Here is a 24805-nt window from a genome sequence, read left to right on the forward strand (position 1 = left end):
TTCGGTCATCATCAGGTTCACAAAGAAAGAAAGAGGTAACTGACCGGAAGCTGACCACATGTTTGAAAGGGGTTGTGTAACTGAATGTCGGAATGTAGAGGGCGGTGTTAAATGTTTTAATATATAATTTTATATTATTTATTTTATTTTTTTTAATATAGATATAAATGTGTTCCATTGCATTGGCTTCCGGTCAGTTACCTCTTTCTTTCTTTGTGAACCTGACGATGACCAAAGAAGGTCGAAACGTTGTTTGCTCCTCTACGTAAAATATTTTCTCAACCCAAACGAGCCGTTTCTACATATATATTTCTCTACGAGTGGGTTTTCTCCCCATCACTGATCACTAACTTTGACATTATTTATTGTGAATCACATAACTGTACAATAGATTATTGGTTCTCTTCCAGATGCGGGTCAAAACTCGACTTTTAACATAAGAATATATGAAAGTCAGTATAGAGTCACCGGTTGAAAATCTTTATTGCACTAACACACCATTTGTAACATGTATTGTATTATTTAAAAAATGTAGATTGCTACATTTGGCTCTACGGATCATAATGTCAACCAAAGTAGGAACTGAGAACCGTTATAAAATCTATCCAACTAATATCACTTTAATTGTTTGTCTACGTTTTTATATACTTCTTATTTCAAAAGTATAAATAACCATTGACCTACATTCGGTTAAAATTATAATTCTATATTCCTGTTTATTTCTTCAACTTTTATACGTCTGTGTAATAAACACAACATCTGTAAACTTCAGTATAGCCATATACAAAAAAAACGTTTTTCACATATTTCCTATTAATTAAGTACAAGTAACTCTAACATATTCATCAGCTGTGACTACAAGAAAAATTAAAGTAGAAGAATAATTAATAATCATGAACCTTTCATGATTATATTACAAAAATATTAAGCACTAACGACAGTACATTATTATAATACATCGGTTCGACACTAGCTTCTTTTTGTAACTATTTCATTATAATATTTATTTAACAGAAAAACAATATTTAACTCAACAATGATACCATAGTTCAATCGCAATATTTCCAACACTGTTTGTCTCATCATGGTTCATTGTGTATCGTTCAGAAAAAATTATGCCAATAACTGTTTTCTTTATGATTTAGTTGGATGGTTAAAACGAGATTACGTTATTGAGAACTTTCACTAAAAAACTGGTCCAAACCCTCCCTTCCCTCAGGTTAAACTTTCATCACTCACATCCTCGTTCATCCTTTATTTTTATTTATCAATAATTCTTGCAGCATATCAGCCTGGATTCCAAACCACCAAAATTAGGCCAAAATTGGGTATAAAAGATGTTTTCTGACCAACTTTCTCTACTAAGTGTAGCAACGGTCAGCACATCTCTCCGAGTCTTCCGTTAACCGCAGTCCATACAGAGACGACGATGCTGAAGGTATACTTTTTCTCAGACGTATTTGTGTACAGTTTTAAACCTAAGGGTTAGGAATGATTTATGTGTTAGTTATTTCTTAAATTAACGAAAAGTTCTTTTTTTGAAAAATATACCGTCCTTTATTGAGATAAGCCGTATTTGAAGTACTTAGTTTATGATCATCATACCATATAAAAACTAAAACACTGAAGCAATCGGAAAGGGCAACCATGTTTGGTGTGACGACAATCCGAACCATCCTTATTTGTCAAGGAAAATAAATATAGAAACGATATAATACGTCGTTACCTTTTGATTCCAGGTACTTGTTCTGTGTATGTTGGCAACAGCTGCCTATGCTGGTAATCTTTTATACTCTGCCCCAGCTGTTAAGGTCATCCAGGCTCCAGTTGTTGCAGCTGTAAGTTTGTCAATTATATATTTTATAATTTAGATTAAAAATTATTCAAGAAAAAAGATTCATAAATTGTCCTCTGGAACTAATTGAATCTTGAAAGAAACGTTTAACCTCACATCAATTTAAAAATCCGAAAATATGACCAGTTAACCATTAAGGTTTCTAGCACTTTCACCAACCTAGTTAATAAAGAATGTTAACAACGGATATTTTTATGTGTTCAGTAAATAACATTAATTGATTTAATTATTGTCATCTTGATGGTGGAAGTCTGAAGTTTAAACATATGAATTCATAATAGATAATAAAGCTCAGTGTAGAGCCTGATGAAAACTGTTCTTTTAATTTCATAATTTACCCTATGGAAGTATAAGTAAAACTTAAGTTTTAATATAGTTATATAGAAGATATTCGGAATGAAGGGTATTTATTTTTGTAAACTACCAAACTTACAGGTTTATCTTTCTTATATCAAATACATTGTCTATTCTCATTTCGATATTTGGAAACAAATGAATTTCTTTACAGTGAGATTTGTTTTTCGTATAGAAAATAATTATCACTCGGTCATGAAATACATTGGATTGTTTTATTATTTTACTTATTGCAAATCCTACTTTGTCTCAAATAATTTGAAGGGTAATATACGAAACATTAAGAATAAAGGACGTTATTTTATTTTACAAACATTAAATATGATATTAAGCTATAATACAAATTTTCTGTACAATCAGGAAAAGCCTGAACCTTTTGACTTCAGCTACAACACCAAGGACGACGATGGTAACACTCAGTCCCGTCAGGAGTCTGGAGATGGAAGTGGCGCCGTCACTGGCAGCTACTCTTACGCAGATGCAAACGGTCTCTACCGACGAGTATCTTTTACAGCTGATGCTAGTGGATTCAAGCCATCCATTGAAACTAATGAACCGGGTACTGCGAATGCCAACCCTGCTGATGTCCAGGTGTCAGTTCAGGAAGCCCCTGCAGTTAAGGTCAAGGCTGCCCCTGTTCAAAAAATCATCAAACTCGTACATGCTCCCTACTACCACGCTCCTTGGGCCTACGGCTATGCCCACGCCTAAACATATGTATATAAGTTTTTTTTTTTCTGGAAAAATGAACCGGTTGAAAACACTTGAATCTTGCTGTTATGCTTATTGTCACAAAATTTATATGCAGATTTTTTTACAGTTTCAGATTGTTTTGCTCCTCTATATACAATGCTTTAGTAAGTTATTGCTTGATGCTATGTTATGGGTCTAAGTTTAAAATTTTGTATTTTTATTGTCCAATAAAGTGTTTTAAAAGCCGCATTTCACATATTTGAAAACTTTGTACATTGGTATAACACGTTAAATAGTTCAACACAGATGCAGTGATTTTAATTTTCTTAGTAGTCTAACATTATGATTATAAAGTTGTTTAATAATAGCTTTATCTAGAACAAATATATTTTTTATGTATGTAACATCTTAAACAACTCTGCAATGACGTTTTTCTGTATGTTACTCCTTTCTATTCACTTATAATATACTACACACTGTCATACGAAACATTAAATATTTACATAACGTTTGGCGTGTGTCAAGGAATCTCAACGAGTCAAAAACAGGGAAACAATTACTAGGTATATTATTTGTGTGAGAAAAGAGAGAAAATTGAGAAGTTGAGAATTCAACGTTGTTTTTCACCCTACAGGTAAATGTGGGGGTCTCGTATTACTTTAAATATTTAACGAGTTCTTAGTAATCAAATAATAACAAAAATTTGCGTATTTATTAGTGAAAAGTCAATTTCTTCGTTTAAGTAAAGAAGAGACACAACGAAGTCTATAAAATCAATCACAAACATTGGTCTTAAATACAAAACATACAGTTAAAGCATCTTTGCTTTAGATGAGTAAGAAATATCTAATAAAATAAAACTTTCTATTTAAAGTTGAACAAAAACCGTATTGAAGGAAAACATTGATCTTCACAAAATATAAAACGAATTGTAATCACACGCACAGTCCAGCTGTTATACAAACACAAGAGAGAGAAAATTACTTACCATGACTTCAGCTGCGTGGTTCAAGAGATAAATCCCGAATCCACACACTATTAAATGTACAGAAACTGACCGTGTAAAACTTAAATAATAAAAGTTCTCTTGTTGACACCAAGGTTAACAAAATGTGCAAAAAATTCGTTCTATTTCTACGCTACCTGTGGAGTTAACATGTCAACGCACACCATTTATGAAGTGTTTACAGAATGCTTACTATAAATGTGGTTGCAGAAAGAGAGATGGGATATACCAAAGATATACTGTAAAGTAGTTTAATAGTAACTTTAACAAGACAAATAGAGTGTTTAGTTACCAAATAATAACAAAAATCTTGCGTATTTATTAGTAAAGAGTCAATTTCATCGTTTAAGTACTGAAGAGACACAATCAAGTCTTCAAGATCAACCACAAACATTCGTCTTAAATACAAAATATATACTTAAATCATAACTTTCTAAAGACAAAAAAGAGAAATATATAAACTAATTCATTTTTTTCATTTAAAGCTCAACAAAAACACAATTGAAGCTCACACTGAAAACTACCAAAAATAAAAAAACTTGCAATTGCACAAACTGAGTACTATGATACAAAAACAAAAGTGAGAGTACTTAGTACCATGACATCAGCTGCGTGGTTCAAGAGATAAATTCACAATCTACACTCTATTAAATGTTTACAAAGTGACATTGTAAAATTAAGTAATAAAGGTTCTCTTGTTAATACCAAGGCTAACAAATTGTGCAAGAAAGTAATTGTATTTCTACTTCACCTAGAGAAATAACATGTCAACAGACAATCATTTATGAAGTGTTTACAGAATGCTTACTCTGAATGTTGTTGCAGAAAAAGAGATGGGATACACAGCATGGACTTGTGGGTAATGTATAACAAGTAGAGAAGCTCCGAGTATTAAAATATTATTTTAGTACCAGTCTTTATATGCATTTCTACTTAACTTAACAGAAAGTTTTCAATTATTAAGAAACATTGTTGTTACTCTCCTTCTATCATAACCGATGTTTCTGATGCTTCCAAGCTACTTTGTTATTCTTATGCTTTGTAAACTTTGGGAACCAAAGATATAACAAAGTAATCTACTTTATTCTGTTATAGTAATGAAGGTATCATTACATTGTTGTACTTCCTTTGGAACTTCGAAATCGAGAGCTCTACCAAACAGTCATGTCCATTTCTACGAACAAAGTCTATCCCAGCATGAAAATGAGCTATCAATCTTTGAATCACTCCTTTCAGTGACTATTCAAATCACCTCTGGTGATTGTATCGTTTGTTGAAGCTTTCCTAATCTTCATGTCAGTCAATGCATTCTCCAATTCTGAGACTAAAATTTTAGGTATTTCTGTGTTATCTGCGTTGTTGTTATCACTATGTATCTCTGTTCCTATTTTATCTTTATTATTGAAGTAATAATTCTTTGTAAAATTCTGCACATACTTCAACTGTTTCTGTTCTATCATTTGTGGTGATTTCTTCTTCCTTCTGTTCAAAACCACTCTAGTAATACTCTTAGGTCCTCTACGAGCTTTAAAGATATTTTCTTTCTTTCTTTTCCTTGTTTTTTTCCTTCTTTATTTCCTTAATATCTTTCTTAACTCAACATATTCACATTTCTCTTGTATGTTCTTCCTCTATATTTTACTTAATTACTTTCTCCTGCCAACCGTTTTCTCTTTGAGCTCATGTTCCTCATCTTTTCTTAAGGTTGTTCTTAAAATCGATTATTTTTTTCTTTTCATTTGGTTAAAAACTTCATTTCGTTTTCCAACAATGTTATGTATAGATCTTGGCATTCCTTTAACATTCCACATCTGTTTCTCACATTTAACTCAAAATATCTTTCACTTTCATTTACATGACCAACATTGATCTTGAGAGATTTCTTCTGATGCATATTTTTAAGTCTCGCTAATATTTTATTTATCTTAATTTTTGTTCTCACAATTCTGTGGTTGCTCTCTACGTCTGTCTTGGTTAAGGATTCACAATATTCCATAATTTCTCTTTTTTATTCACCGATATAAAGTTTATTTATGTTTTATTTATCCACTTGGACTTTCTTAAGCCCAATATTTCCATTTTTATTTCTTAAACAATGTATTTCCTATTGATAACTGTTCTTTTTCTGCAAACTCAGGAAATCTTTCTCCCTTTTCTTTCTTTGACATGTGCTGTATTTCTCTACACTTTGAAACTGTTCGGTATCTTCTTTAACTCATATTTTGACACTAAAATTACCCGTAAATACTTGGCGTTTTGCCTTCTTTTCTCTTAGTACGTTTTTAACATCGTCATGGAAATTTTCTATCTCATCATAATAGTCAGATGTTGAGCCATAAAGTTGAATTGGTGTAATTACTTCTTTTCCATCGACATTTATATCTTTGGATATCCTTCTTCGATTGTTTACGAAAGCTTCTAATATAATAAGTTTTTCTCTTACGAATCTTATTCTGTGCTTCCCTCCTCTTATATACAAACGTCTTTCGTTTCTATTAGGCCTTATCAACTTAGTTTTCTTTTACTTAGACCCAAGGTGTCTCATTATATTGCTCTAACCTATACTAGTAATCATTCAGATGATTATCTAATTATATTTATTTGTGTCCGGTTGATGCTAATGGTTTCACCAGGCTAATGTTAATGTTGTTATACCTTCCATTTAAATGATAAATGCACTACAAAGGGACACTCCTGTCGATATCGAAAAAAAAAAAAAACAATATAGAAATCCACGACAATCCAGGTCAATGTTGTCCCTTTTCGTAAAGCTGTCAAACTTGTTCTTCACCTATATACATACGATCACGTTTAGCCGTATATTGAAAATACTTCCTGCTGTTAAATGATGGGTTTACTATTTCGCCATGTGTATTCATAAAATATATATTTGGTACATTGTAAACGTCTTTATAGAGTAACTTCAATGCTTTTCTATATATACTTTCATGGCTGTTAGTGAAGTGTTAAATTAATCAGTGATGTCGAGAAAACCCTCTTGTAGAGAAAAATATTTATGTAAAAACGGCTCGTTTGGTTTGAGAAAATCTTTTACGTAGAGGAGCGAACAGCGTTTCGACCTTCTTCGGTCATCGTCAGGTTCACAAAGAAAGAAAGAGGTTTCCTTTTCTCAACCCAAACGAGCCATTTTTACATATATAAATTATTAAATTATTATTTCTTGTTATATATCGGTGACGTAAATAAATGTAATTAAATGTTTCGGATAACATTCGTGAGTAAAGTGTTCATATTTTATAAGAAATCATTCGTCACGTAAACAAGTTAAGTCATCTGTCTCTTCAAAATTTGTTTTTATAGTAATTTTATATCATCATTTATACCTTTTATATACCTTTACTTTCGGCATTTATTTTGCTTAGACATTTCATTAGACTGTAATTGTCCCCTGCTGAGATTCCTCTTGGTGGACACAGCTGATAGCCCAATGTAGCTTTGCTATAAGAAAACACCCATACACATTGTAATTGATATTTACGGGTTCCAATATAGACAGTCAACAGCATCATTTATAATAAGTAAATCCTGAGTTTTTATACATAATAACTGTATATTATACATAGTATTTATATTTGATGTGAGCTAGATTATCAGTTTTTTTTTTGTAACGAAACAGAAATCCAAGAAGCCGTATATCAGGTTCTTGATTTCTATATCTTTGTTACATCAGATACAATAAGATATGCATATCTTACTTATTTTATTTCTCGCATATTGAGAATTCTTGAATTTCATACACGTTACATTAGATTCTGATTATCGTTGCCTCCAACGTTCTCAAAACAAGATACGTGTTTTTGCTGTCAGGGTGCTATCATTATATAATAGTAACCTTTATTTAGTAAGTTACATTGGTGACTTCAATAATCCATCAAAACTAAAGCAATATTGATAAATATTATAATGTTTCCTCATATCAAAAGTAAGTCATTCGTCGTTACGATAAACAGGTTGGATGCAAAATAAAATTAAAGTTTATCACTTCAGGACGAGTAACTTATTTATTTGTTACGTCATAATAAGATTTTTGTTTCTTATTCTGTGGCAATCATGACACGAAATATTTTAATTTCAACGTTATTAACGGTAGTATACAGACAAATAAAAATTACTGGTATTGAGCGAGGCTCACAATTTTCTCTTATAAGTATGACATGAGATAAAATAACTATATAATTTCTAATGATATATCCAAAATGAGTGTGGTAATATGAAAAAAAAACATCATTATACTAACTTAGTGTCACATAATTCAATAACAAATAATTTGATTTTAAAGAATTTTCTTTATATTTGTCTCCAAATATTTCCAAAATATTCGTAGACGAAATAAGTTACTATATTACACGAATCAGAATTCATTACAAACAATTCATCATCAAAAGTATTTTATGAAACTTCGTTATCTGTTGTTTCTTACAATTAACCATATTACGCTAATGCAAACTGGTATGGTTAAAACTCCAATTTTTAACAAGTTAATTTTTAAACTTTTTAATCTAAAACGCAATAAGAGGACATTTGTTAAGATTATGGCCAATACTTGTATTTGATGAAAGAGTTTGTAAAATATGAGTTCGAATCCATTTAGCAGTGTAACGTTGTTTTCGAATTTCGCAGGCAGTCGTTTCGAGTTAATTGATTAAAAAAAAGGCAGCTAATTAATCGGCTGCACCGTATACCAGTTTTTATGCTACTCTACAATGATCAAATAGTGTGGTTTGATGGCTATTGACATGCACACCCATCAATCTAATTTATGGACCTCGTTATTTTCCAGAAATGTCTGGAGGACAATGAATCAGCTGATTCACAGTCAGTAGCATGTTAGCTACTAGTAAAAAAGAAAACATTTGGACTTCTAGGAATATTATGTTTTCAACCAGCTCTCTTAAAATACGTCTTTGTAGTTTCAATATCGCTAATAAAGTTTAATTTTGCAAACTTTAATAAATTTGACATTTATATGTAAAAACGGCTCGTTTGGGTTAAGAAAATATTTTACGTAGAGGACCGAACAACGTTTCGACCTTCTTCGGTCATCATCAGGTTCACAAAGAAAGAAAGAGGTAAATTTCGTTCAGAAAAAATTATGCCAATAACTGTTTTCTTTATGATTTAGTTGGATAGTTAAAACGAGATTACGTTATTGAGAACTTTCACTGAAAAACTGGTCCAAACCCTCCCTTCCCTCAGGTTAAACTTTCATCACTCACATCCTCGTTCATCCTTTATTTTTTATTTATCAATAATTCTTGCAGCATATCAGCCTGGATTCCAAACCACCCAAATTAGGCCAAAATTGGGTATAAAAGATGTTTTCTGACCAACTTTCTCTACTAAGTGTAGCAACGGTCAGCACATCTCTCCGAATCTTCCGTTAACCGCAGTCCATACAGAGAAGACGATGCTGAAGGTATACTTTTTCTCAGACATATTTGTGTACAGTTTTAAACCTAAGGGTTAGGAATGATTTATGTGTTAGTTATTTCTTAAATTAACGAAAAGTTCTTTTTTTGAAAAATATACCGTCCTTTATTGAGATAAGCCGTATTTGAAGTACTTAGTTTATGATCATCATACCATATAAAAACTAAAACACTGAAGCAATCGGAAAGGGCAACCATGTTTGGTGTGACGACAATCCGAACCACCCTTATTTGTCAAGGAAAATAAATATAGAAACGATATAATACGTCGTTACCTTTTGATTCCAGGTACTTGTTCTGTGTATGTTGGCTTCAGCTGCCTATGCTGGTAATCTTTTATACTCTGCCCCAGCTGTTAAGGTCATCCAGGCTCCAGTTGTTGCAGCTGTAAGTTTGTCAATTATATATTTTATAATTTAGATTAAAAATTGTTCAGGAAAAAAGATTCATAAATTGTCCTCTGGAACTAATTGAATCTTGAAAGAAACGTTTAACCTCACATCAATTTAAAAATCCGAAAATATGACCAGTTAACCATTAAGGTTTCTAGCACTTTCACCAACCTAGTTAATAAAGAATGTTAACAACGGAGATTTTTATGTGTTCAGTAAATAACATTAATTGATTAAATTATTGTCATATTGATGGTGGAAGTCTGAAGTTTAAAGATATGAATTCATAATAGATAATAAAGCTCAGTGTAGAGCCTGGTGAAAACTGTTCTTTTAATTTCATAATTTACCCTATGGAAGTATAAGTAAAACTTAAGTTTTAATACAGTTATATAGAAGATATTCGGAATGAAGGGTATTTATTTTTGTAAACTACCAAACTTACAGGTTTATCTTTCTTATATCAAATACATTGTCTATTCTCATTTCGATATTTGGAAACAAATGAATTTCTTTACAGTGAGATTTGTTTTTCGTATAGAAAATAATTATCACTCGGTCATGAAATACATTGGAATGTTTTATTATTTTACTTATTGCAAATCCTACTTTGTCTCAAATAATTTGAAGGGTAATATACGAAACATTAAGAATAAAGGACGTTATTTTATTTTACAAACATTAAATATGATATTAAGCTATAATACAAATTTTCTGTGCAATCAGGAAAAGCCTGAACCTTTTGACTTCAGCTACGACACCAAGGACGACGATGGTAACACTCAGTCCCGTCAGGAGTCAGGAGATGGAAGTGGCGCCGTCACTGGCAGCTACTCTTACGCAGATGCAAACGGTCTCTACCGACGAGTATCTTTTACAGCTGATGCTAGTGGATTCAAGCCATCCATTGAAACTAATGAACCGGGTACTGCGAATGCCAACCCTGCTGATGTCCAGGTGTCAGTTCAGGAAGCCCCTGCAGTTAAGGTGAAGGCTGCCCCTGTTCAAAAAATCATCAAACTCGTACATGCTCCTTACTATCACGCTCCTTGGGCCTACGGCTATGCCCACGAGTAAACATATGTATATAAGTTTTTTTTTTCTGGAAAAATGAACCGGTTGAAAATACTTGAATCTTGCTGTTATGCTTATTGTCACAAAATTTATATGCAGATTTTTTTACAGTTTCAGATTGTTTTGCTTCTCTATATACAATGCTTTAGTAAGTTATTGCTTGATGCTATGTTATGGGTCTAAGTTCAAAATTTTGTATTTTTATTGTGCAATAAAGTGTTTTAAAAGCCGCATTTCACATATTTGAAAACTTTGTACATTGGTATAACACGTTAAATAGTTCAACACAGATGCAGTGATTTTAATTTTCTTAGTAGTCTAACATTATGATTATAAAGTTGTTTAATAATAGCTTTATCTAGAACAAATATATTTTTTATGTATGTAACATCTTAAACAACTCTGCAATGACGTTTTTCTGTATGTTACTCCTTTCTATTCACTTATAATATACTACACACTGTCATACGAAACATTAAATATTTACATAACGTTTGTCGTGTGTCAAGGAATCTCAGCGAGAAAAAAACAGGGAAACAATTACCAGGTATATTATTTGTGTGAGAAAAGAGAGAAAATTGAGAAGTTGAGAATTCAACGTTGTTTTTCACCCTACAGGTAAATGTGGGGGTCTCGCATTACATTAAATATCTAACGAGTTCTTAATAATCAAATAATAACAAAAATATTGCGTATTTATTAGTGAAGAGTGAATTTCATCGTTTAAGTGCAGAAGAGACACAACCAAGTCTATAAAATCAATCACAAACATTGGTCTTAAATACAAAACATATACTTAAAGCATCTTTGCTTTAGATGAGTAAGAAATATCTAATGAAATAAAACTTTCTATTTAAAGTTGAACAAAAACCGTATTGAAGGAAAACATTGATCTTCACAAAATATAAAACGAATTGTAATCACACGCACAGACCAGCTGTTATACAAACACAAGAGAGAGAAAATTACTTACCATGACTTCAGCTGCGTGGTTCAAGAGATATATCCCGAATCCACACACTATTAAATGTACAGAAACTGACCGTGTGAAACTTAAATAATAAAAGTTCTCTTGTTGACACTAAGGTTAACAAAATGTGCAAGAACTTCGTTGTATTTCTACTTTACCTATAGATTTAACATGTCAAGGCTCTACAAAGGGACACTCTTTTCGATATCGAAAAAAAAACACTTAGAAATTCATGACAATCCAGGTCAACGTATTTATGGAGTAATTTCAATGTTTTGCTAGATTAACTTTCATGGCTGTCAGTAAAGTATTAACTTATTATTTGTTGTTATATATAAATAAATGTTTAACCCTGAGGAAACATAAAAGTCGTTAATTATCTTTTGGGTTAACAAAAAGAGATACATAGTATATGAGCTGTTATAAGTCAAAGATCAGTTGCCATATTCATATTGTTTGTCCAGTAAATAATACTAGATGAAATTCTCATATAAAGCCAATATGGAATATAATGGCAACAACTAAAACTCTCCAAAAGTAATTAGGTGGAACTAGCGCCGTCAGTGGCAGATTCTTCTACAGAGACTCTGACGATCTCCACAAACAAGTAAATTTTGTAAAGATCTCGATAGTTTCAAGGCTTCCATACTATATGTTAATATAGTTATAATTCCTACTGTATCTTGTTTTTCTAATAAATTATTCTGAAAGATACTCATAATATCTAATATCAGTTATCATTACATAAACTGATTACTTTTATTTTCATAATATAATGAGCAACACGGCTGAGATAAAATGGTTATTTTTTTCAGGTGCACTGTGATAATATTAATATTCATATTCTTAATATTCAGAATTCAGAATAAAATATGACTATTTTAAGTTAATTTGGGACTAATGTTCACAGTGTTAGCTTGCCTATATTGAGCCTCAACCGGTATAGGCTAGCTAACACTGTAGACATTAGCCCTGATGATGGTAACTATCTTAACAGTTCTAGCCGGCCTTAACTGATAAACATATTTTTACTTTTCATTGTGCGAAAAAAACGTTTTTTTTTTACACATTTTTAGTTTTAACTACTAGGATAGTTTCTCTCATGAAAATTTTCCCACTGGAGCACGTCAACTAGATAATTCCCTAAAATAAAAAAATAAAAGCCCCTTCAGTGGCTCAGTAGAAGTTTAAAATACTGAAATCACGTTTTGACACCCGTGGTGGGAAAAGTACAGATAGCCCATTCTGTAGCTCTACGCTTACTAAGCAGAAAAAACAAACCTAAAGTAAGAAAAGGTGAATACTCCTGTTTCCTGAATAGGTTTTCAGTCTATTTTATAGACATTTTAAATATTCAATAAACATTGATGCTACAGTTTCGTTCAATATTTAAAATAAACAGAAAAAATATATATCTATATGTGAATAATAGCTAACAAAAATACAATAAAGAGAGATAACAGTTGCTTTCATTAAAAATGTTCATGTTTAGTACAAGTAACACCAACAAGACCTTCATCAGAAACTACAGTAGAAACAAAAGGTACACGAATGATTCATCATAAGCGATCCTCAACGATCCTGGTTTAATAACAGATAAATTCATATTCGTTTTCAGCCTCTCATTAAAGTCTTACAAGTAAGATTAAAAGGTATTTAAAATAAATATTCTTAAATACATTTAGTTGTGGGTGGCTTCTGTTTATGTAAATTTTATAATAGGCTATTTGTGTAACAAAAAGAATTATTTCATTTTCATATCGTATCATTGTTCACATATGTTTTTGCTAGTTTTCTTTGTCTCCTCATGGTCCAGCAGTATGTGTGAAGCTCATAACGCTAAAATCCATAGCTCAGTTCCCGAATGGATTATTCATTCCGTACCGTTGACTTAAAGCAACAGTTATGCCTATTTTTTGCCCATGGTTTTATATGTTGATTAAAGTGAGTCTTCAATACTGTAATATTTTAAATACAACCCTGTCTAAGTCATTTCTCCTCTCAGGCTAAACGTTCACTAATCCTAATTTTGTTTATTCACATCAGTGTTGTTTATCAAGAGCCCGGCATGGCCTAGCGCGTTAAGGCGTGCGCTTGGCAATTTGAAGGTCGCGGGTTCGCGCCCGAGTCGCGCTAAACATGATCGCCCTCCCAGCCGTGGGGGTGTATAATGTGACGGTCAATCCCACTTTTCGTTGGTAAAGGAGTAGCCCAAGAATTGGCGGTGGGTGGTGATGACTAACTGCCTTCCCTCTAGTCTTACACTGCTAAATTAGGGACGGCTAGCACAGATAGCCCTCGAGTAGCTTTGTGCGAAATTCCGAAACAAACAAACAAGAAATCCAAGATGTCGTATACCAGTTCTTGATTTCTACAGCTTTGTTACATTAAATATCACAAGCTATATATATCTTCTTTAATTTGTTTAACAGCACTTTTTCTAGCATTTTGAGAGCTCTTGCATTTTATGAATATAATGTTAAGTTCTGATTATCGACCGTTGCCTCCAGTGTTCTCACAGCAAGATACGTACTGTTGCTGTCAGTGTGCTATCATTATATAATAGTAACCTTTATTTTGTAAGTTATATTAGTGACTCCATTAATCCATCAAAACTAAAGCAACATTAATAAATATTATAATGTTTCCTGATATCAGAATAAATCATTCGTTGTTACGATAAACAAGATTTAATAAAACTGAGGTTTATAACCTCAGTAGGAGTAACTTATTTACTTGTACGTCATAGTAAGATTATTGTTTTTTATTCTGTGGTACCCATAACAAAAAATAGTTTAACTTTAACGTCCTAAACAGTGGTATACTGAAAAATTGCAATTAATGTACTTAGTAAAACCCACAATTTTCTCTTATGAGTGTGATGTGAAAAACGAGTATTATATAATTTTTAAATGTTATACTCAAAATTAGTGTAGTAACATGAAAGAACATTATTATACTAGCTTCATGTCAGATGTTTCAATAATAAATGTTTTCGTTGTAAAGAATTTTTGTTTTGTTGTCGTCTAGAAATACTTCAAGAAAATTATTCTGAGACCAATTAAATAACTATATCATACAAAGCAGAACTTTATCAGAAATAATTTATCACATAAAGTCGTTTATGAAACCTCGTTAGCTGTTGTTCCTTAGAGTTAACCATGTTACGTTATTGAAAGATGATACAGCTCACAACCTCAGTTCTTAAACAATTACATTTTAAGTTTTTAATCTAAAACTAGATAAGATAATATATGATAAAATTACACTCATTTCCTGCATCTGATAGGAGAGTTTGTAGTACATCAGCTAGAACCTCATTAACAGTGTAAAATAATGTTTGTTTTCAAATTTCGTACAAATCTACAAAAGGGTCACCTGAGAATAGTCGTTTAGAGATCATAGAAAGGCAGCTAACTAATCGGCTGCACCATATGCCAGTCCTTATGCAACTCTACATTGAACAAATAGTTCGATTTGTTTGTTATTCTTATAGCACATACAAACCAAACATATGGAACTCGCTTTTTTTCCAGCAATAGCACGTATACAATGAATCATCTGATTCACATTCAATAGTATACTAGATACTAGTAAAAGAAGAAAACATTGGAATTTGTAAAAAGTGTCTTTGAATTTCAACACAATTTTCTAAACCTTCAAAATGACAAGATGATTTCTTCACTGTTTTGAACCAATCCTTTTAAATACATGTCTCTGTAGTTTCAATATTCTATAATAAGGAAACTTAGTTTGTCAAACTTTGACTTCAGCAAAATTTGACTTTGTTAATTGTTTATCACATAATTATACAATAGGTTATTGGCTGTGTTCCAACTGCGGTTGAAAATTCGATTTTGGCATTAGAATATATCAGATTCAGTACTAAGTTACCGGAATGAGATCTTTATTTCACTAACACACCATTTGTAACGTGTATTGATTTATTTGGAAAATTTAAAAGACTGCATTGAGCTATATGGTCACAATACCAATCAGAGTATGGACTGAAAATCGTTTTGAGATCTAACCAGCTAATATCAGTTTGTGTATTTTTATTACAGCATTTACTTTGTTTTCAATACTTCTTATATCAATTCCATAAATAACTAATTTTTTTATTTTCCTATTTATTTCTTCAGATGTTATAGGTTGGTGAAATGAAAACAACATCTGTAAACTTTCAGTATAACTATGTCTCTAACGCTACAACTTTTAGAATAATTAAAACCACGATCACAAATTATTCTTTCATTATTTTTGTAGTAACTTACATATTACTTAGTTAGTCTTCTGCTAACTACAGTCCATACAGACAGCACAATGCTGAAGGTATAATTTTTTACAGACGTTTTTTTGTACAGTTTCAAAGTAATAAAGGGTTAGAAATGACTTATAAATTAGTTGTTCCTTAAATTAACAACAACTGCTATCTCTAAAATAAAAATTCCGTGCATTACTGAGATAAGTCTTCATCGAAATAGTCATTTTACGTTCATCGTAATACATATTATAATATATAGAAACTAAAACTCTCAAGTATTCAGCAATAATTTCCTATAAATTAATTACCTTATACCCAAATTTAATACAAACTCTCACTGTAACACTCATCAGAAATTATTGTAGTTTTTTACTGAGAAATATAAATATAAAAACTGTATAACGTAATAAAAATTGTTACATTTATTTATTAAGCAAAAAAAATAATACATCACCTTCTGATTTCAGGTACTTTTTTTGTGTATTTCGGCTGTAGATACTTATGCTGGTAACCTTTTTTTACTCTGCCTCAGCTGTTAAAATTATCCAGACTCCAGTTTATTAACTTGCACCTAAAGTTCTTGCTGCTGTAAGTTTTTACAATATACTGACTACAATTGCGACTAAAACTATTCGAGAAAAAAAGACTAAAAGAAACAAATACAATCTTGAATGAAACATTTGACCTCACATCTATTTACAGACTCGAAAACATAAACATCAGAGAATTTAAATTTTGAGCAGTGTCACATCTTACCAACCTAGTAAGAAGATAATGAAGAATGATACCACATATAACCTTTATGTGTTCAGTGAAGAAAGACATTTGATGTAAGTTATTGCAATCTTGATAGGGAAAGTTTGAAATTTAAACATATGAATTAGTAATATGAATTATCTAATATGAATTAGATAATAAAGCTCATTCTAAGTCCAGATAAATACAATTTTTTTCATTTCATAATTTACTCTGAATGAAGGGAATGCATTTCAATAAACCACCAAACATACAGGTTTATCTTTCTCACATCAATTATTTTCTCATTTCGATCTGCATGTTTAGAAACAAACGAACTTCTTTAAAGTCAGCCTTGTTTTGGTATAGAAAATAACGATCACCTGGTCATAAAATACATTGCATTATTTTATTGTTTTACTTGCTGCAAATCCTACTTTGCTTCCAATATCTCAAATAGTTTCAAGGGTAGTATACGAAACATTAAGAATAAAGAACGTTCTTTCATTGTATGAACATTAAATACGATATTTAGCTGTATTACAAATTTTCAGTACAATCAGGAAAAGCTCAACCTTTTGACTTCAGCTACGACACCCCCAGCTAGTCAGGAGCCTGGAGATGGAAGTGGCGCCGTCAGCGGCAGCTTCTCTTATACAGATGCAAACGGTTTCTACTGACGAGTATCTTTTACAGCTGATACTAGTGGATTCAAGCCATCCATCGAAACCAATGAAACGGGTACTGCTAATGCCAACCCTGCTGATGTTCAGGTGTCAGTTCAAGAAACCCCTGAAGTTAAGATCAAGACTGCCCCTGTCCACAAAATCACCAAACTCGTACATGTTCCCTACTAACACGCTCCTTCGGCCTATGATTACGTCCACGCTTAAATATGTATAAGCTTGTCTTGATGAAAAATAACCCACCTCAAAATATTTGAATCGGTTTAATGTGCACATTTCAGTAATTACTTCCAGTTCCAGGTTGCTTGGTTTTTCTGTTGTTTTAATAAATTATTGCTTAATGCTATGTTTATGAACCTAAATTGTTCTGTAGTGTTACTGTACAATAAAATGTTTTAAAAATTACATTTCATGTACTTGACGTTTTGAAAGTTTTTTAAGAGAAAAAGATGTTATAGTGTAACTGATTAAAGACTTTAATACAGACATACTAATCCGAGGGTCGCGAGTTAAAATCTTTGTCACACCAAACATGCTAGTCCTTTCCGCCGTGGGGGCTTTATAATGTAACGATCAATCTCACTATTCGTTGGTAACAGAGTAGCCGAAAAGTTAGCGGTGGGTGGTGATGAATAGCTGCTTTCCCTCTAGACTTACATTACTAAATTAAGGGCGGCTAGCACAGATAGACCTCATGTAGCTTTGCGTGAATTTCAAAAAGAAACAAACAAGGAGTCAAAATGTTTTGAACTATTAAATGTGAGTAAAGAAACATTATGCGGTATTAGAAGAAGATATAACGGAAAACTTAAGTGTTCAACGTTGTTGTTCACCTCACGTTTCATTGTGATGATTTTGAATAAAGTTAATTAACTAACGAGTACTTTGGAATTCATTATAACAAGAATATCGTGTATTAAGTGGTAAAGAGTGAATTTCATCGTTTAAGTGCAGAAGAGACACAACCAAGTCTATAAAATCAATCACAAACATTGGTCTTAAATACAAAACATATACTTAAAGCATCTTTGCTTTAGATGAGTAAGAAATATCTAATGAGATTAAACTTTCTATTTAAAGTTGAACAGAAACCGTATTGAAGGAAAACATTGATCTTCACAAAATATAAAACGAATTGTAATCACACGCACAGACCAGCTGTTATACAAACACAAGAGAGAGAAAATTACTTACCATGACTTCAGCTGCGTGGTTCAAGAGATGAATCCCGAATCGACACACTATTAAATGTACAGAAACTGACCGTGTAAAACTTAAATAATAAAAGTTCTCTTGTTGACACCAAGGTTAACAAAATGTGCAAGAAATTTATTGTATTTCTACTTCGATTATAGGGATGTCAACAGACGCCTTTTATGAAGTGTTTACAGAATGCTTAGTATGAATGTGATTACATGAGAAGAGATGGCATTCACATCATGGAGTTCAGAGTAATAACTTTTTCTTTTAGAAGTACTTCAATTCAAGTTACAGAAACTTATGAAATAGTTAACAACCACAGCTATCATTCTCCTTCACAGAACTATAAAATCCGATGTTTACATCCAAGGTACTTCGTTATTTTTATACTCTGTAACACTTGATAACATAAGGTATAACAAAGTAATCTACTTTATTTAGTTGTAGTATTATAGTAGTGAAGGTATCATCACACTGTTGTGGTTCCTAATCAGTGTAAATTATACTGTTAAAGGTTTAATACAAATTACCATAGAAATAATAATAAATCTCAACTGGTTCTTAAATATGATATTGACTGTTTGAAATGCATGAGTAATGATCACATATCACGTTTATGTTGCTTTAGTTCAGGTCATGTTGAAAGTATTTTATTCACTGGTTATTAATATACGAATAATTTTTTCTTACATTAGTTCCAGAGATAACTGAGAAGGTGAGAAAATAACAAAAGTGTAAAATAGAATATAAAACAATGGCAAAATGTCGCCAAATTTTGGCCACTTCTTTATATTAAATTTCTTGCATGCAAAATCAAGGTTTTCTGTCTCGATTTGTCTGAGAAATCTTCAATATTCTTATTAATTAAAATTTAATGGAATTAATAGAGACAAACGTAACGTACTTTATTTTCCGCTCTGTTGAACTGACGATCGAATTTCTTATATTAAGTTTTGCGTATGAGTTTTAGTGTATTTTTGAATAAGAAAATAATTCAATGAAATTATACTTTTGCCTAACTCTAAATTCATCAACTTGAGAGCTTGGTTTAACGAATATAATGTTAGAATGTTAAAGAACTTATTACAGTGTGTGAGAGATGATTTAGTAATTCTATGTATTCTTCAAGTACTGTAAGAGTATTTTCTATTCTCCAGATTTGAATGTTTTAAACATATTTTATTTTCTGTAAAATAGAAAATCCTGTTTTTAAAAACTCAGATCAGAGATGCTTAACGGGTTCCCCGCTAGCACAGTGGTATGTCTCCGGATTTACAATGCTAAAATCAGCGGTTCGATTCCCCTCGGTGGGCTGAGCAGATAGCCCTTTGTGGCTTTGCTATAAAAACACACATATGCTTAATGAATTCCAAATTTTTAGCTCGCATTTTTATTTTACGTTGAAATAAAACGGAAAGCTTTTTCTTAACTATAAAATTTTCATTAAAATAAGATATTAATTGTTAATAATCTCCGTATGACATATCTTATGTTTCTGTATAACGATATGTGTGTATCCAAGTTTACTATTATTTTTTACAGTTAATTCTTGTTTAACTCTTCTTTTTATTCAACTTTAAACTGAAAACTTTCATTTCATTAGATATTTATTTATTTATTTAGACAACGTATACTTTAACTTTTGTATTTATTACGAATGTGTTTGATATATTTTCAGATGTGGTTTTAACTTTTTAATTAGTATTTAAATATTTAAACTGGCTTTTTGCAGCTAAATCCAGAATTTTCTGGTTATATTTATTTGGAATTAAGCACAAAGCTACACAATGGACTATCCGTGCTTTGCCCACAATAGTTATCAAAACCCGATTTATAGAGATGTGAGTCCGCAAGCATACCGATGTGCCATTGATGAGGGGAGGCTTCCAGTTATGCACGGATTTTTTAAAGTAGTTGTTTAATTACTAATGTTATTCATGACTATTTCAATAAGTCACAATGATCAATAATTATGAATATTTAACTACTGACGTCTTTGTCTCCTTACTTCGTGACTCGTATTTATCAAATATCTTGAATTTTTTATATGTGCATACAATTATTTTTAAACCACTTTATTGCAACAAGCAGTACGCATTAGTAATACAAAAAGGATTATTCCTGTAACATAGCAACATGTAAATAATTTAATAAAGCGATGATAAAAAGGTAAAGCAGACAAGAACTGGAAACAATTATTAAGCAAATATAACGTAAAACACTTTGTGAACTTACGAACTTTATAAACCGAGTTATTTTTCTACAACGAAACAAACTTATATATATTTAAGCGTGGCCATAACCGTAGGCCCAAGGAGCGTGGTAGTAGGGAGCATGTACGAGTTTGATGATTTTTTGAACAGGGGCAGCCTTGACCTTAACTGCAGGGGCTTCCTGAACTGACACCTGGACATCAGCAGGGTTGGCATTAGCAGTACCTGGTTCATTGGTTTCGATGGATGGCTTGAATCCACTAGCATCAGCTGTGAAAGATACTCGTCGGTAGAGACCGTTTGCATCTGTATAAGAGTAGCTGCCAGTGACGGCGCCACTTCCATCTCCAGACTCCTGGCGGGACTGAGTGTTACCGTCTTCGTCCTTGGTGTCGTAGCTGAAGTCAAACGGTTGAGGCTTCTCCTGATAGCAGATCCAGATTCAGTTAATGCTTCATATTGCCCTCGTTATTACATAAAATTAATCCAAATTCTCTATTCTTCATGTTTGAAATATTTTTTGTGATCTAATCGCATATTTCTTTTAGTAGGTATTCCTTCAAGTTATATTCAATATAAAAGACAGAGTCAAATATATAGATAAAATATACAAAGATGTAATAATTCACTAGATTTCACATCCAAGAAAAAATTACTTGCATAACACAACAAATCTGCTCCAACCGCTCGTAGAACGATAATTCTACAGATTTAAAACGCTAAAATCAGTGGTTCGATGTCTCTTGGTGAGCTCAGCAGATAACCTGATGTGGCTTTGCCACAAAAAAACACACACACACACATGTACAAATCTGACCATAAATCTTCAGAATATGAAATATTCTAATGTATTTATTGAGAAAAGCACATTGTAATTTACTTTTTAAATTCATACAAAATGTATTAACACTTTTAAAATAGTGTCTTTACAGAAAAGATTCAATGTAATTCACTGTATTCAAAAGGGTTTGAGACCAAATGTAGTGGATAATTACCGCATTTAAAAGAGAAACTGGATTTTCTGTGTAATACATGAATGTTCATACTTTTATGCTAATACTGTTCTTTCGAGTTATCTCTGACACTTTTCTCTTTATCATGTCTCAATATAATAAATTTTGAAATCAAAAAAATATTTTTCTTCTCTTCATTTTATAGACTTATTACACAGTATGAGATTTTATATATATTAAAAATTTACTTCAATAAGGTGACCAATAAAAAACAACAAAGTATTTTCTCTACTGAACCATTAAAAATCTTCACTTTTTGGTATCTTTCTCCTGGATTGACAAGATATTTCTTTATTCTATGGTTAAATTTTCTGTTGGTCATATTTTGGGTTTCTTAATTTGACGGGAGCTTAAATGTATTGTTCTAAGTTTCATTTTCCCGAAGTATGAACTTTTTAATCTTACTATAAAATACTTTTAGTTTAAAATTATAATATGAATAGCAGAGAAATTACAACAATAACTCGAATTCATATGTTTAAACTTTACATTTACAACATCAAGATGACAATAAATTACATCAAGTCACGTTCTTTACTGAACTGTTTTGTTCACATTCTAGATTGGTAACGTTTCTAGAATTTCTTTAATTGGTTACTACACTAATCATGTTTTCGGATTTTTAAACTGATGTGGGAATAAATATTTATTTTAAGATTCAATATGTTTCTAGAGAACAATATATGTATTTTTTCTTAAAGAAATTTTAATCCAAATTATAATAAATATAAAAGATGAACTTACAGCAGCAACAACTTTAACCGCAGGTTGATAAACTGGAGCATGGACAAACTTGACAGCTGGGGCAGCAAAGAAAGGATAACCAGCATAGGCAGCTGTAGCCAGCATACACAGAACAAGTACCTGGAATCAGAAGATAATGCTGTATTATTTTATTTTATATATGTTTATTTCTCAGTAAATAAATACATGCAATTTATCCTAAGTTTCACGGTGAAAGAGAAGAAATATCGATTATTTCTTGAGGTAATACTTAAGATACAACTAAGAGAAAAATCACTTCTAACTGTCGATTATTTTAAAGCTGTGTACTAAAACATTTACGGGAGGATCTTACCTTAAGCATTGTTGCCTAGATGGACTTTGACCAACAGAAGACTCGAAAAATTGTATTTGCCGTTAGTGGACTTCGTGAACAATGTTGGTCAGAAGACATCTTATATACTAAATTTTGACCTAGTTTTGATGGCTGGGAATCGGGGTTGACATGCTGCAAGAATGCTTGATATTCAAAAATTAAGGATGAACGTGGATGGGAGTGGTGAAAGTTTAGCTCGAGGGAAGGGAGAGTTTGGACCAGTTTTTATACAAAGGTGCTTATAATGTAGGCTCTTGTTAATCAACTTAGAAAATCAAAGACAAAACGATACATACATTAATTTATCGACATTGTTTTAACCCATCGTCATACAATGGACTATTTTTGCAGGAACTGAACCATGAATTTTAGTATTATAAGTCTTTAAGCTAAGTGTTGGACAACAATAAAACAAATAGTACTAGGAATAGTATATTTAATAACTAAGCAGAATAATTTATACTGCTGTATAAATAGTATAATAATATAGTTCTACCAGGAACCCCAGATGTATTTGATAACATTTAACAGTGTGTATGTTTTTCTTATAGCAAAGCCACATCGAGCTATCTGCGGAATCCACCAAGTGGAAGTGAACCTTCTGAATTTACCGTTGTAAGTCCGTAGACTTACCGTTGTACCAGCTGAGGACAGATGTTGTACTGCTATTAACCTTTATAATAATGCTTTTGTCAGTGGTTAGTAAAGACATAGAGTTCTAATTGTTATTGTAACAGAGTTGTCGACGTTTGGTGATAATAAATCGTCGGTATATCATTTGTTTGTTTCCTGTAATCCATGCTGATGATTTTATTGGTGTTACTTGTATTCATTTATTCATTAAAAACATGAATAAATGTAACAAAACTGGTTTATTGTACCCCTCTTTTTCCTGTTCATGATTGAGACAAAACATGGTAAAGTTCATAATTTTTCTAAATCATGAACGGAATTGTTATTTATGTTCATTTTTTATATAATTAAAATATCTATAAAATAAACTGTAAAGATGTTTAATTAACAGTAATTGTAATATACTCTGGTCGAATGTTCAAAAAGTAAAGTTATTTACGTTATTCTAAAACGTCTGTTTGTTTGTTCGTTTGGTTTTGAACTTCGCGCAAAGGTACACGAGATCTATATAGCCATCCTCAATTTAACAGTGTAAGACTAGAAGGAAGGCAGCTAGTCATCACCACCCACCGCCAACTCTTATTATCCACGAATAATGGGACTGACCGTCATATTATAACGCCCCCACGGCTGAAAGGGCGAGAAAGTTTTGTGTGACGGGCATTCAAACCGTCGACCCTCAGATTACGAGTCCAGCCCCTTAACTATCTGGCCATGCCGGGCTCTAAAACGTTTGTACGTCCTTATAAAGCCTGAACTAATAAACTTTTATATGATCCCTCGCGTTTATGTATATAACACTATGTAACACAAATTTTGTTTCTGGATAGTATGTGTTATTTCTTAATTGCTTATGTTGTAAAAGTACAGAAAATGGCCGTTATTCCCTTCAAACTTTGCTTTTGTGACCTGGATAATGAAATTTAGAAATTAACCTATTTTTTATGTAAAAACGGACAAATTTGCACATTTTCATTTATATAAGGTCTGAATAAAACAACATATAAATCAAGATTTACATGTATTTATACTAAAGTTATACAAAAATGAAAAAAGTGTTTAGAAGTGAGTTGTTTTTCGAGATTTGCGACTGTAATGTAAATCACTTTCACGTATCAGACTCCAAATATAGTCGCCCATCATGTTTTAGTTATACGCTCCCAGGTCA

General features: G+C 31.8%; 3 protein-coding genes across 3 annotated transcripts; 2 read left to right on the forward strand and 1 right to left on the reverse strand.

The window, feature by feature from the left end:
• The first annotated feature begins 1373 nt into the window (after positions 1–1373).
• Positions 1374–3151, forward strand: LOC143248569 (cuticle protein 10.9-like). The gene is made up of 3 exons (XM_076497061.1): positions 1374–1438; positions 1740–1838; positions 2570–3151. Exons 1-3 carry the CDS (start codon positions 1430–1432, stop codon positions 2918–2920), a joined length of 459 nt encoding a protein of 152 aa, XP_076353176.1. The 5' UTR covers positions 1374–1429; the 3' UTR covers positions 2921–3151.
• A 6075-nt stretch (positions 3152–9226) lies between these two features.
• On the forward strand, positions 9227–11062 carry LOC143247428 (cuticle protein 10.9-like). The gene is made up of 3 exons (XM_076495507.1): positions 9227–9345; positions 9647–9745; positions 10477–11062. The coding sequence occupies exons 1-3, from the start codon at positions 9337–9339 to the stop codon at positions 10825–10827; spliced, it is 459 nt and encodes a 152-aa protein (XP_076351622.1). The 5' UTR covers positions 9227–9336; the 3' UTR covers positions 10828–11062.
• A 9850-nt stretch (positions 11063–20912) lies between these two features.
• On the reverse strand, positions 20913–23100 carry LOC143247433 (cuticle protein 10.9-like). The gene is made up of 3 exons (XM_076495521.1): positions 22984–23100; positions 22650–22769; positions 20913–21316 (listed from the first exon to the last, which is right to left on the reverse strand). The coding sequence occupies exons 1-3, from the start codon at positions 22990–22992 to the stop codon at positions 20966–20968; spliced, it is 480 nt and encodes a 159-aa protein (XP_076351636.1). The 5' UTR covers positions 22993–23100; the 3' UTR covers positions 20913–20965.
• Between the last annotated feature and the right edge of the window lie 1705 nt (positions 23101–24805).

This window comes from Tachypleus tridentatus, chromosome 1 (assembly GCF_004210375.1).
Source record: "Tachypleus tridentatus isolate NWPU-2018 chromosome 1, ASM421037v1, whole genome shotgun sequence".
Classification (NCBI taxonomy): domain Eukaryota; kingdom Metazoa; phylum Arthropoda; class Merostomata; order Xiphosura; family Limulidae; genus Tachypleus; species Tachypleus tridentatus.